This window comes from Podarcis tiliguerta (genome assembly GCF_965153285.1).
Source record: "Podarcis tiliguerta genome assembly, chromosome: 11".
Classification (NCBI taxonomy): Eukaryota; Metazoa; Chordata; class Lepidosauria; order Squamata; family Lacertidae; genus Podarcis; species Podarcis tiliguerta.
Window position 1 is genome coordinate 27,543,148 of NC_139544.1, and position 14,784 is coordinate 27,557,931.

The 14,784-nt window shown below is 40.5% G+C and overlaps 2 protein-coding genes across 4 annotated transcripts in view; one reads left to right on the forward strand and one right to left on the reverse strand.

The window, feature by feature from the left end:
* Positions 1 to 198, reverse strand: part of RHOBTB3 (Rho related BTB domain containing 3) — a 34,061-nt gene extending 33,863 nt beyond the window's left edge. The window contains exon 1 of one of the 2 annotated variants that reach the window (XM_083404044.1): positions 73 to 198. The gene's annotated coding sequence lies outside the window, so the exon portion shown is untranslated. The remainder of the gene's footprint in view (positions 1 to 72) is intronic. The other variant, XM_083404045.1, reaches the window with a different exon arrangement.
* On the forward strand, positions 166 to 10,833 carry LOC310659879 (carnitine O-palmitoyltransferase 2, mitochondrial-like; the record flags this gene model as incomplete). 2 transcript variants are annotated; one of them, XM_083403946.1, is made up of 5 exons in its annotated part: positions 166 to 563; positions 2,312 to 2,392; positions 4,650 to 4,756; positions 6,424 to 7,722; positions 10,266 to 10,833. In XM_083403946.1, the coding sequence occupies 5 exons, from the start codon at positions 166 to 168 to the stop codon at positions 10,592 to 10,594; spliced, it is 2,214 nt and encodes a 737-aa protein (XP_083260072.1). In that variant the 3' UTR covers positions 10,595 to 10,833. The 2 variants fall into 2 exon arrangements, with proteins under 2 accessions (XP_083260072.1, XP_083260073.1); XM_083403947.1 differs by having other exon boundaries at positions 6,424 to 7,011.
* Between the last annotated feature and the right edge of the window lie 3,951 nt (positions 10,834 to 14,784).

Genomic DNA, 14,784 nt, shown 5'->3' on the forward strand with positions numbered 1-14,784 from the left:
TAAAGCTATAGCTTGTTTAGTTTATACGTAAATCCGGCACTGTAAGGTAAAACGGGTGACCTAGAAACATACACCGACCGAGGTGGAATAAAATATGAGGCGGGGGAGAAGCTCTACCCCCCCCCCAACCCCAAGAAGAAGAAAAGAGCACGAGACGAGGGGGCCATGAGGGAGACTCAAGGAACAAGGCCGCCTCAGCGCTCGCCCGCGCCGCCTCTGCAGAAGAGCAACGGCCTCTCGCGCTCCGTCGCGTTGCCCTGGTTACCGCCCGAGCGCCCCCCCCCACCCGCCGCGGCCGTTTGCCGCCATTCTAAGAAGCGCGTGCCGGCGAGGATCGTTTGGCGCCTGCTCTGCTCCGCCTGCTCCCCCCCTCCTCAACGTAACATGCACCGAGCGAGGCCACGGTGGGGCGCCGCGGCCCTGTGGAGCAGCGCGGCCAGGAGCCGCCGCTACTGGAGGACCGTGGGGCAGCTGGAAGGCATCGTGTCGGAGCAGGACACGGACCATCACTTCGTGCACCGGAGCACCATTCCTACCATGCACTTCCAGCCCAGCTTGCCCAGGTTCCCCCGCGTCGCCGTTGCTCCAGACTTGCAGGGGGTGGGTGGTGGGTGTGAGGGAGAAAGAGGAGCTGAGGAGGAAGCGGGAAGGCGAGCAGGTCCCTCGGGCCTTCTTCTTCCTCCTGCTCTTCCCAAAAAGCCACTCGTTCCAGTTCCCACAGGGGTTATATATGCACAGTTGGTTGCACTTAAGAGCAAACGCAACGAGGCACCTCAAGTGAAAGCCGGCCCGCTTGTTGGGCAGAGTGCTTGGGGCTGATCCTACCTGAGTGAGCTCCTCCTTCCACCCTGAAGTGCAAAATATAAGTAAGATTTATTTGACCACGTTGTATGTTTGCATTGTGAGTCGTCTCAGGACCATTTTAAAAAGCTCTCGTCTTAAAAAGCTGCAGTTACCACCTGCAGAAACTTATGCTGTGCAGTATATTGGGTTGTGATCCTATGGCCACTTACTTTAGGGCAAGTTGGTTGAGCTTTCTGGAAGTACATTTTCTGGTAAACAGATAGGATTGTGCTCTTAGGCGTCAAGGCACCACAAGACTCTTTTTGTGCATGCCAGCTTAACACTAGGATCCATTGTGGGTACACCATGCAGAGATGGAACACTGATAAGGGACGCTAGCAAAGCCCAGAGCTTTCCAAGCTTTTCATGTTGGTGACACACTTTTTAGACGTGCATCATTTTTTGACACTGTAATTCAGTTTTGCTAGCAAACCAGAGGTTAAACTAGCCTGTTTCCAGCTTCTGGAGGACTGCAGGGAGCATTCACACAACACACTTACAAACTGCAGCCAATGCTCTCATGCATGTCCTGGCAGAAGAAGGACCTGAGAAGGATTCCTTCATTGATTGATTTATAAATAATATTTATTGACATTGTGTGCACATCTGTCCACCTAACATTTGTTCTATTAAAACTAATCTCATATCAGTTTTCCTGGTAAACCTAAACATTAATTAAGACTAGTTACGCCTTAATATGTCTAGTTTAACTGGAATAGTTGCACCCTGTTCAATGGCTGCTCACGATCCATAAATGGATGTAGTACACAGGTGGAAAGTGTGCAGCATTTAATAACTGTTTAATCATCCTGATTATACTGCAGGATTGTAGGAAGCATTAAGCTGCTTGAAATAAGATGCTTTTTGTAGGAGACAAGTGTCTCAGCACTTCTGACCCTCACAGGACAAAATTCTGTTGTGTATCTGCATGCATGTTTCTGTGAGCATGGGGATAGCTCATACTGGTCCTCACCTGCTGACATTGCAGATATAAATCAGTATGAGAGGGGCACTGCTGGTTTGCTACTGTAGGGGGTCCGTGATAAGTGATTTATTTTGCTTCCTCTGATTTTCATTGTGCATTATATCCTTTAAATCTTAGAAGGCATAAAGATTCAGTGTGAATGTATCATTGTGGAAACAGAACTAGTAGTCTTTCCACTCTTACTGTTTTTAACATTTCTAGAGAAGAGGGTTTGGTGTCTTCATCATTTAAGTTGTCTTTAATTTTTTAAAATAATACTTGTGGCAAGTAAGAATCACCTCTGGGTTATCAGACAACAAAGGCTTTGCAAATTAAAAGAGTATTTATTCTCCCCCACTCCAGGTAATCTATAAATTATGTGTCTATGTGCCATAAATTATTAATTTAAATATGAATGAACAGGTGGGCTGGTATATTGAAGGGGAGGTAGTAATCTCTGAGGATTTATGTGCCGGATCTATAATTTGTCATATCCCTTTGTAGATTGCCTATTCCAAAACTGGAGGATACTATTAATAGATATTTAGCTGCCCAGAAGCCACTATTGAATGAAGAAGAGTACAGGTACAAGAAATGACACTTGCAATTATTTCAATATGTCAAATGTAAACACAAAAATTAACATTTGCTCTCCAGCTCTATCACCAGCAGCTGCTTAAACAACTACTCTCTTGTATGGCTCTGTATGTGTTTTCTATTGGTGCCCCTTGCCAATAGGAAGAGCTGTAGCACAGTACATGCTTGGCATACTGATTGTCCCAGGTTCAATCTTCAGCATCTTGTCTGAAACCCTGCAGAGATGCTATTATTTAGTGTAGAAATAAGATAGAGGCTGTGTACACACTAACCTATTTGTAGCACAAAAATGTAACTTTTCTCAATCAAGAATTTTTAATGCCTGTTCTCAACAAGCTGCTTTCAGTCTTGATGCGCTGGTTATCTCCCACTTGGACTACTTTGATGCCCTCTATGTGGGACTACCCTTGAAGGTGACTCGAAACTACAGTTAATCCAGAATGCGGGAGCTAAATTGGTGACTGGGAGCAGCTGCTGAGACCACATAACACCTGTCCTGAAAAAGCTACATTGGCTCCCAGTACATTTCCGAGCACAATTCAAAGTGCTGGTGCTGACCTTTAAAGCCCTAAACAGCCTCAGCCCTGTATACCTGAAGGAACGTCATCACCCCCATTATTCAGCCCAAGGCCCTTCTGGCGGTCCTCACACTGCGAGAAGTGAGATTACAGGGAACCAGGCAGAGGGCCTTCTCAGTTGTGGCATCCACCCACCAGATGTTAAGGAGATGAGTAATTATATAACATTTAGGAAACATCTGAAGGCAGCCATGTATAGAGAAGCTTTTTAAGGTTTAATGTTTTATTTTGTTTTTCTATATGCTGGAAGCCACCCAGAATGCCTGGGGCAACCCAGTTAGATGGGCAGGGTACAAATTAATAATGATGATGATGATATTAATATTGATTCTAGATCCTGCCATCCACAAGGTTCCGTTTGGTTACTTAGTACCCATTTGAAAACCCATGCCTTGTTTAGCTTATCCATGACTTTTCCTCCCTGCGCATGTCCCAGATGAATGAAGAAGGAAGTGGTGATTGTGATCTTGATATAAGCCCACCTACAAAATTATTGAGCAGTTGTGGATACACACACATTGCCAGGACCGCCTATATCTTGTTTTTGTCTTTTTTCAAATGGACACATTACTGTTGTGTATACATAGCCTGAACCAGCTGGACATATTCTCTGACTCAATGTAAAATAGCTTCTTATATTTACTGGTAACTCCTTCCCAGAACAAATGTATGGTGCCCCTTCCCGCTCCTCAGAAACCACAATTTCTGTGAAACCTTTGACTTAAAAGCATAGTTTGCATCCCTAGCTGAATGAAAACAATCTAAGATGCAATCCTTTGCACACTTACTTGGGACATATATGTTGATGGTGCTGTTTCACTAATAATTAGGGGTCCAGCCCTTGTTTTTGGTTGGCAGTGCACTTCCTCTCCCCCTTTCCTCAAATTCTTTGGTGTGTGCAGATTATGCAAGGAGTGGTATGCTCTACCACTCACTTCTTGCTCGGCTTTGGAGAATCAGAAGTGGCACAATATACTAGGGATGGACTTCTGCTTCTTCTGCCTTCTTTTGCTGAAGGAACCAGGGAGAGGGGTTCTGGTGTGACTTCATACTGGGTCTGAGAGGTGGCAGAAACAGCCCAAGTCCTTTTGCTGCTTCTGCTTCTTTAAAACTTAGCTGCTAAGGCCCCTGATAAGAGAGACCAGTCCCACCTCAGGTTCTTTCCACATGCACAGTAGAAGACTCTTCTGAGTTCTCTGGAATTTGTAGACACCATAGGGGACCTGGAATTTGTGTTGATAATCCAGGTCAATGATTCATGCAACAAGTTCAGGAAGACCTGTCATAGCAAACTGACTTTATGGACTCCTAAATAGAATTCATATAAACATTTACTTCCTCAAAAACTCCAAGCCTGGAATTACAACAATTTCTATTTACAGTATTTGTTAGCCTTGACTTTGATTAAGGAGCATACCTAAATCGACTCTTTTCAGAGTCATATTTACTTAATCCATTCATTTCATATAATGTTTATTTAATGTGTGATTCGTTGAAACACTACTCCTGCACAACCTACATTTATGTCCAGGTGCGTAAGGATGGCACTATATATTGCATATATGTGTTACATAAAAGGAAATTATATTAACTAAATATTATAATTTATTATAGTAAATACTATTGAAAGCCAGTGCTAAGATGAATAACACTTTTTCAATTTCTAGAAATACTGAAAAAATTGCTAGAAAGTTTGAAGCTGGAGAAGGGAGGTTAATACATCGTGATCTTCTGGAACATGATAGACTTAATAAGCATACAAGTTATATAGCAGGTTGGTTTTTAATTTTCTTGCAATTAAAAAAATGCCCATGAACTTTCTTACTGTTATTGATGTTTATTCCAGAGACAGTTTAGGAATTATTTTTCAACAACCATGCTCTCTCGTTATGCGCTGATTGTTTTCCCCCACCAGATTATATGTTTGTGATAAAGTAGTCATGTAAGAATTTCACTTCATGTGGAGACTGCAGTTGAATGCTCTATCTCAAAACCTAAAAAGCTGATTGCACAATGACTAGTTCACTCAAGATATCTAGGTGAATAACAGAATTGTCACATGATCACTTTCTATTTTCAAATTGCAGACAAAACATAATTCAAGCAGAAAAACTAAGCACTCAAAATGGTCAGCTGAATGAACTCTGTACCTCTGCTGAAGCTTTCTGTCTGGTAGAATACACATTATCCTGTATCTTTTGGTCCTCAGAAGCATATATAGTATGACCAGTCTTGACTTCTATTACTCTCCACACACAAAAAATAATTGTTATCTTCAGTGTTTTTCAAAGTTCTTAAATCACTGGTTTTGTTTCAAGTTTTGGAACAGTCAAGTCTCTGTGTTGCATATTCTCCAGGTAATATCCTTATTTAGTATTCATTAGCTTAATGAATTCCTGCCAACCTAGCAGTTTGAAAGCACACAGTGCAAGTAGATAAATAGGTACTGCTCTGGCGGGAAGGTAAACTGGCGTTTCAGTGCACTGCTCTGGTTTCGCCAGAAGTGGCTTAGTCATGCTGGCCACATGACCCGGAAAACTGTCTGCGGAAGCAGACAAACGCTGGTTCCCTCAGCCTTTAAAGCGAGATGAGCGCCGCAACCCCAGAGTCACTCATGACTGGACTAAATTGTCAGGGGTCCCTTTACCCTTTACCTTTAGCTTAATGAATACACATATTCTGTTAGTATTAGGTGAATAAATATTGACCAATATAAGAAGAGCTTATTGGATCAGACCAAAAGCCGGTATAGTTGAGCACTCTGTTGCTGTTGACTAAGTAAATATCTATGGGAATCCCATAAGCAGGACATAAGCACAATAGCACTCTCCCACTTAAGATTCCCAGCAACTATCATTTAGAGGCATACTTCTGATATTGGAGGGAATATATAGCCATCATTGATAGGTTTATCCTCCATAAATTCATCTAATCCCCCTGTAGAGCTGATTAAGTTATCAGCCATCACTACATCACATGGTAGCAAAATTCCATAGTTTACCAATACCCTGCATGAAATACGTTATTTCTATTTCTCTGTCCTGAATCTCCCTGAAATTCAGCTTCAACTGATTACTCTGGGGTACTGAATTTTTCAACACCACACATACTTTTGTACATGTCTCTCATGTTCCCTTATGTCTGCTTTTTTTCTAAGCTAAAAAAAATAAGTTGCTCCAGTCCCTTGATCGTTTTGTGAACTGCACATCTTCCAGCTCTACAACATCCTTTTTGAGGGTGTGTGTGTGTGTGTGTGTGTGACCAAAACTGTTCTTATTTGGGTAAGACTTCAACTTTCTTAAGGTAGACTTTTTTTCTTTAATGGCACATGTGACATTGTTATCCAACTGGTGACCTCTTGGATTTGATTGTGCAACTATCTTTGATATATCAAAGAGCCAAATGTGCATTTTATTAACTGGATTGTTTTTGTTTTTGTAGGGCCCTGGTATGATATGTATCTTTCTGCAAGAGATCCAATTGTTTTCAACTACAACCCTTTCATTACTTTAAATCCTGATCCAAAACCGGAATACAACAGGCAAATAGTGAGAGCAACAAATCTGGTTGTATCATCATTAAAATTTCTTAACAGCCTGAAGAATAACTATTTGCGGCCAGATATATATTATGTCAATCGCAAATGGGGTCAGAGTAAAGTATTCAAACATTTTATCCGCATTCTTCCACCTAGTATATCCTGGTATGGAGCGTATTTGGTGAATGCATATCCTTTAGACATGTCACAATATAAGTCACTCTTCAACAGCACCAGAATTCCTAATTTAAGCAAAGATGCATTGTTCACAAGTGAATTTGCAAGACATTTGTTGGTGATGAGAAATGGACATCTCTATGTTTTTGAAGTATTGGATGCTTTTGGTAACATTCTACACCCATCTGAAATCCTGGCTCATTTAACACAAATAATACACGATGCTGATCGGTTGCCTAAGTTTGAACTTTGCTACCTGACAACTGAAGATAGAAATACCTGGGCAACACTAAGACAGGAACTTGTTCAAAAAGGTAACGAAGAAAACCTCAAGAAAATTGACAGTGCCGTATTTTGTCTTTGCTTAGATAGAGCTTCCCCCCAAAATGAACTTGAACTCACTCATTGTTTTCTTCATGGATATGGTTTCAATCGCTGGTTTGACAAATCTTTTAGTCTGATTGTCACTAGTGATGGTACTGCAGGAATAAATTTTGAACACTCTTGGGGAGATGGAATTGCAATTCTGCGTTTTATTAATGAAGTCTATAGAGACAGCACAGAGCACCCGGCTCTTGTACCACAAGCCAGTCCAGCTCTATTTGTTACATCATGTGACAAGCTTGAATTTAATATGGATCACACAATAACATCTGCTATAAGTGCTGCACGTCAGAAATTTGATCAAAAAAGGGGAATGTTCTGTGTTAGAACGCTTAAGTATAAAAAGTTTGGAAAACAATATTTAATAAATCAAAATTTGAGCCCTGATGCTGTGTTTCAGCTTGCATGCCAGATGGCTGTCTATCACCAGTATGGAAAACTTCTTCCTTCTTACGAAGCATGTAGTACTGCAGCTTTTAAGCATGGTCGCACTGAAACAATTCGACCAACATCTGTGTATACAAAAAAATGCACAGTTGCATTTATTGATCAACGAGGGAAGCATAGCACTGAAGATATGAGAAACATGATTGACGAATGTTCGAAGTACCATAGACGCTTGCAGCTGGAGGCTACATTAGGTTAGGCCTTTTCAACATTTTCTCATACATATTGGATTTCTGTTGTTTGACTTGTCTTACAGAAAGGGTAATGTTTTCTAGGAGTTTTCACATGGAGATACATTCATTCTGGCTTTTCTTCATTTAACTAAAGACCTTGCTGAGAGATAGATAGTGCAGTAATATTTTTCATACTTTATTTCATTTATATATCCCCCTTCCTCTGAGGAGCTCAAGGCATTATACGTCATTCTCCCATGCCCATTTTATCCTCACAACAACCCTGTGAGGTAAGTTAGGCTGACAGATTGACAGCACAATCCTATCCATGTCTGCTCAAGATTAAGTTAATTGAATTCAATGGGACTTGCTTATTGCTAGGTAACAGTGCAAAAGATTGCAGCAGCCTTTGTGACTAGCCTGAGATTTATGGCTGAATGGGGCTTTGAACTCCAGTGGCCTTAGCCCTGATCTGATCACTACACCATACTGGTTCTTATGAGGAGAAAAATGCCCTTTCTCTAGTATATTTATAATGTTAACCTCTCACCACATGCCTTTTAAAATAAAAGCTCTCTAAATGAAGAGTACAAAGCATGTTGAAATGAAGATATGTGACTTTTTAAAAAGTCTCTTCTTTGAAGGATTCTCTGTAATTCAAAATTGGCTAGATTTGCAATTATGAAGAGCTATTTGCATTTTGGTTATTATAGGTCCAGTTCTGTCCCCCTAGAGGAGCTATTTGTATTAAACCCACCAGCAACATCTATTCTTTACGGTGTCTGCATTCTAAAACCTTGTATCTTTTGTTATTCTAGCCGAACTTGATAGGTAGCATCACCCCAGTGATACAGCATTAGGGCTTTTTCCCCCTTTTGGTCTGATAAAAAATTCTGAATCATTCAAAAGCCAGCTTTATTCATTTATTTTATTTATTTATTAAATTTGTATACCGCCCTTCATCCGTAGATCTCAGGGCAGTTCACAACAAAAATACAAGCTGAAAACATCATACAAACATGAACAACAACAAAAAAACATTTCAACATTTAAAACACAAACTGACATAACAGTAATAGCACCTCACTTGATAGCAGCTTACTTATGTCCTTTGGAACTTCGTGAAACTAGGAGAGTCTATTCACTACTGTCCTGTCCCTAAATTAAGGTCATTGAGGGATGCCAGTTATGTTTTACCACACTTCAATGACATCTGCTGTGTGGTAGCCTAAGAGAGGGCCTCCTCTGTGGTGGAGCCTCAGTTGTGGAATGCCCTCCCTTTCAGGATATGGCTAGCACCAACATTTGAGTTTTTGTCACCAGCTAAAAACAGTATTGCTTAGATATTTGCTAAACAATTCTCTTAGTTATGTAGGTTATCTGAATTTGTTTTAATTACTATTGTACTTGGTGTGGTTCGTTTTTATCTGCCCTGTAATTTGAAGTCTGTTTATTTGTTTCAGTGTACTCTCCTGAGATTGCTAGATGATCAAACACAGCCTTAAATAAAATAAATACAATATGAAACAGGAATGTTCTAAAATTTGGTATATTTCCTAACAGTCATAGACATTCAGATGCCATGCTAAATAGTGTTTTAGGGTGGCATTTATGAGCCTACCTTCCTTCCAGGTTTACATGCTTTCCCCTCCTATTTCCTCCTGTAGCCTGGAGGCGCTTAGAAGCTTAAATTTGCCTTTTTGCATCTAAACCACAGACCATAGTTTACCATTAAATATACCAACTTGAAATCATAGATTATGAAGCTGGTTTGTTGAGACCAATTAGTGCCAAACCACACAATGAGAGGTTGAGAAAAAAATTAACACTTTCAGATTCTTGTGTGGGAGAATCACAGAACTGTAGAGTTGGAAGGGACCAACCCCCTGTAATAAGGACTATGAAGCTGTCCCATACGGGGATCATACCTGCAACCTTGGCTTTATCAGCACCATGCTCTAACAAACTGAGGAGATATAGCACAGAAGATCAGAAGGAAGGTAGGCACATGCATGTCATGTTAAACCAAATGTGGCCACACACCCCCTAGTAAGATGAAGTATGGTTATGCTTAGTGGGGAGACATTTCAGTGTATCTTTGGGGATACTCATGGGTGTCTAGCTGTCTGGCATCATTAGACAAAGTTGCAGGTCATTCCAGGATAATAGGAAAATATAAAAATCAGGAATGGCATCAAGTCAATGATAGAAGAAAGCGCTTGAAGCTGTTTAAAAGCTATCACTTAATGGAGGTGTTTTCACAAAATCATGTGCAAGTAGTGTTTTCTATTTCATATAACTAGAATGGAAAATTATATTTGCTAAGTATATAATCAAAATGCTCTAGCTCACTTTCTGTACATTAGGTTGTATCCAAGGGTAGTCATAATCGGGGCAGACCGCTTGAAATTAGTGAACATAGCTAGCTTTCTTTTTCACCTGAGCTTTTGGTCATTCATGTGTGGGTTTCAAGTATTTGTGGCCTCTTTTAGTAGGCAGGATCTGTAAGCCCTGTTGTTGTTTTAATACTTACTCTATGCATTTGCCCTTTTTTTTAAATCCAGGCCAAGGATTTGATCGCCATTTATTTGCCTTGAAGTACCTCGTCCAGCGCAGAGGTGGACGTATGCCTGATATTTATAATGACCCAGCCTACAAAAACATAAACCATATTATAGTTTCAACTAGTACACTAGGCAGTGAAGCAATTAATCATGGTGGGTTTGGACCAGTTGTGCCAGATGGTTTCGGAGTTGGATATAACATGTTTGATGATTGGGTAGGAAGTATTATAACTAGCTATTTAGAAAAAGACTCAGAAGAACTTATAAAATACCTCGAATATACATTGAATGATATATATGATGTCTTAGAAGGAAGAAGCCTTAAATAGTATCAAATTTTCTATTATATGGAGCTAGCAAAATAATGATGCAAAATTAAATATATATTGTGCAGACGACTATGAAATGCAACAGTTAGAAAATAAACATTGTAGAAAGCAAAATTTCAGACAATGGTTAAAGTAGTTCTATGTCAATGTCAGTATACTAATATTGTAATTTCTTGTTCTTATTGTATATTATTGTTACTACTATTAACGATTTTATAGTAAACATTTTTATGCAATATTTTTTCCATTGATTGTATTCACTGCTGCTCATCTAGGGAAATCATATTGTGCTGAAGAGTATATAAATTTTGAGACTAATCCCAAACACTGCAAAACCAAGCAATATATGGTATATCCTGGTGTTTATATGTATCACCCAGTCAGCCCGCTCTCAAAATGCTTCCTTCCCTCCCATTCTCAAGTGTAGGAAAATATGTATATACATTTTAGCATGCAGAGTCTGCACTACATCATATTATAATTTCAAGGAACTTTCCCTTTCTTATATGCACATCAACATGGGAGCAAGGAGCAGATCTGAGTAGCTCTGCCCCTGATGTCCCCTGCTGCTTCACCCAGACTCTTAAGTCAGCATGACTATCTGAATGGAGGGGAAATGCGGGTCTTCTGGGGAGGAGTGATGGCAGACTAGTTGTTGATTGCTGACACTCTCATCGGCAGAGATAATTATGTGGTGATTAAAGGTAATCAAGATATAAGTCTTGGTTGCCAAACTCCCTGAATGGAGGGGAACTTCACAAGTATGTGCAGGTTGTGTGTGTGCAGTTTTTTATACCACATCAGTTAGAAAAGGATAAATAAAAGGACAATAAACCTAATCCTATTATAACAGTCCTAGTAATTTGTATGAATTCCCTTTGAAAAGAACTGGGACGGGAGTTTAGGGATGATTCCTGGAGAAGCATGGCGTGGTGAGGAGGGCCTCCAACAGAAAACTACTTGTTGTCACTGTTGATTAATCAAATCACACTGTTAAGTCTTGCCTCAACTTATTACTCCTAGAGGATTCCATTTATACTTAATATTTCTTCAATAAAAGCCATGTTACTGACTTACACACAAAAAAAAGATAGCCAGTGCAAAAACGGAGTAAAACAACACTTAAATAAAAGCAATGTGGTGTCTGCGAGGATCATTTTATGAAAAGTAGCTTTCAGTGAAATAACAGTCACCCAGTACACGTGATAAAACTTACAAATCCTAAAAGCTACTGAATAGTTTGCAGAGACAGAAAAGGAACACACACTAAAAGCAATTGATTAATCTGTGTACAGAGAAAACTAGCCAGTTTAAAGTGCACAGGTCACAAGTTAGAACCGTTAAGAAAGTAAACAATTAACGACATAACTTGCTGAGCAGTCAAAATAAACAGACCAAAACACAATGGGATATTTGCCTCCTTTGCATCACTGGAGATTTCAGCCAAACATGGAAAGCAATTGAAAAGAATATCCAGATTTCTGACAGATGACATATGCATGTTTAGTTCTTTTAAGTAATCCCACTGACATGCAGGCCGAGACCTAACCTAGATGTATATTTTGGATACCGGTGAAGTGTGGTGAATCCTGAATTTCATCTAGTAAGAAATAGAAAAGGGGTAGTAATCAATTGTTGGGGATAATTGGGCTTTGACAGAGACAGCAGCCACTGCAGAAGAAACCAGAAGCATTTCTATTGGGCATTGTGGGGAGTGACATAAATAGAAAGGAATGTAAGGTCTTTTTAGATGCAATAACAGCAGCAAGAATATTATTGGCCACAAAAATGAAGCAAGAAGAGTTACCATCGATTGAAGAATGGAGGATGAAGTTAATGGATTATGCAGAATTAGATAAACTAACAGGAAGGATTCGAAACCAGCGAGACCAGAAATTGATGGAAGACTGGAGTAAATTTACAGACTATTTGAAAAGTACTGTATTTTTTGCTCTATAAGACTCACTCCCCCCCCCCCCTAAAAAGTAAAGGGAAATGTGTGTGCGTCTTATGGAGCAAATGCAGGCTGCGCAACCATCATGGAGGCCAGAACAGCAAGAGGGATTGCTGCTTTCACTGCACAGCAATCCCTCTTGCTGTTCTGGCTTCTGAGATTCAGATTTTTTTTTAATTGTTTTCCTCTAAAAACTAGGTACATCTTGTGGTCTGGTGCATCTTATAAAGCGAAAAATACAGTAATTGTGAAGAACAGACATTTGTAGGGTTGCAAGAAGTTTTGTGAGGAGTATTATTAGAAGTATTGTAAAAATGGACAAGGGGGAGGATGATTTGTTAAGAGATGTAAAGGCAATATAAAGTTAAGAAATGCGTAAGAAGTGGTTAAAGCGGTGGATCATCAGAGGTGCTGATGGAAGTCTAAAAAGATTGTATAAGTGATAGGTTTTGTGGTACATTTTATGATTTATATGCTAGAATTAATAAAAAATATTATAAGGTAATGGCCAGGCGTCCCTTTACCTTTTCCCTTTAATTTTTAAAGTAGTAAAAGCAATGTTAAAAAGTTGAAGAATGACTAAGATTTTTATTAGTTGATAATCACAAGGCTATTTTGGAATTTTTGACAGCAAAATAGCTGCCTATGTATGTATGTCACAATTCCTATTATTTTCCTGAAGACACTCATAGCTTCCTTTGACTGATCCTGTCCAAAAGGCATTTAGTTTCACAGTATTTTGTCTTTTAACTCGCTCTTCCAGTATGTATGCATTACTGTACAGAGCTTTCCTATGGGCTTGGTTTAAAAACAAAGTTCAATCGTACACTAGAAAATGGTTTCAGAACTCTGAACTCCAGAGAACCGTCATCAAATTAAGGGCAGTGCAGGAATTTGGTTATTTTCTTTTTCTTCTCAATTGTCCTTGTCAGTCAGCTAGCCAGGAAGGGCAGATTGCTCCCAGCAGCTCCACCTCCACAGCAGTGAGTGCCAGGCTTATCCCAAACTACTGTGTAAAAGGGGCTTTGTTGCTCACAAACTCTTTCCTGTGCACAGTTTCTCGCTACTGGAAGAAAAGGGCTCTGTTTGCAGCTAGGAGAAAAGGGCAAATTTCTTTACTTAGCAAAAACCCCAGACCTGATTAAATGTTACAGATATGTGTGGTTTCTGCTGCTGCTGCTGTTTATCCTTTGTGGTGGCATAACTTTTGAAAGCTTTTACAGCATCTCTGCATCAGTTCCAGCACCTACCAGGGATTTGCAGTGTTTGTGCGAGGTTGGCAAACACAGTAGGATGGGTATTTTAATACTTGCTTTTTAAGACTTGCTTTTAGCCGTGCCTTCTGCATTTTCAACAAAAGTTTCATAAGTATTTCAATAGACCTTTGTGATGCATGCATATCATCTAGAAACAAAACTGACAAACTAAGAGTTAAATACTTGCATTCCTCAGAGCATGGCTGTACCTAGGTAATATGCATAACTGAGTAATTGCACATCTATCAAGACAAGAATAAGCATGAAAAAATGCCAGTGTGTCAAATCCTTGAGCATCTTATCGTGAAAGTGAAGCCATTATCAAAGAAGGATTATGTGTCTCTGTGTTAAAGATGAGTGATAGACTTCTCAAAGTCATGGTCCTCCATCCTCTGGTGTAATGGTTCTAGGGGTTGCTCATGCGTAAGTTGCCGTTACTCTTGGCTAGGTTGCCTGGTTGAACCCTTTTTGTCTGGACAGCCTCAAGTTCCGTGGCTGCCTCAGTCGCTGGCAGAATCCGTCAGTGGGCGTTTCTTGAACCTCTTCCAGCATAGAAGCTGTTTGACGCCCAGTCTCCTCCTACTCTGCCTGCGCGGAAGTCTGCGCAAAGTGGGTGTGGGCAGCGGAGTACCCGTGCTCTCCCCGCTGGTCTCCGGCGAGGAGTCCTGGAGCCACCTCTCTGATTCCTCCATCTGCCCCCCTTCTCCACTGGTGTTACGCTTATTTCCTTCCCCAGCGGATGGGCTACCTCTCCCTACTGGGACCCTCTCCCTACTGGGACCCTCTCCACCATCCCTCTGGAGCCTCCTCTCCGCCTCCAGCTCCGATGTGCAATTCCCTGACATCCGGCAAGCAGTTTCACCCTTTTCTGGAGTACATTCCACCAATTTGGACCACCCAGGCGTTTATCACTGCATTAGCTTACTCTCTCTCTCTCTCTCTCTCTCACACACACCCACCCACCCACACCCCACCCCACA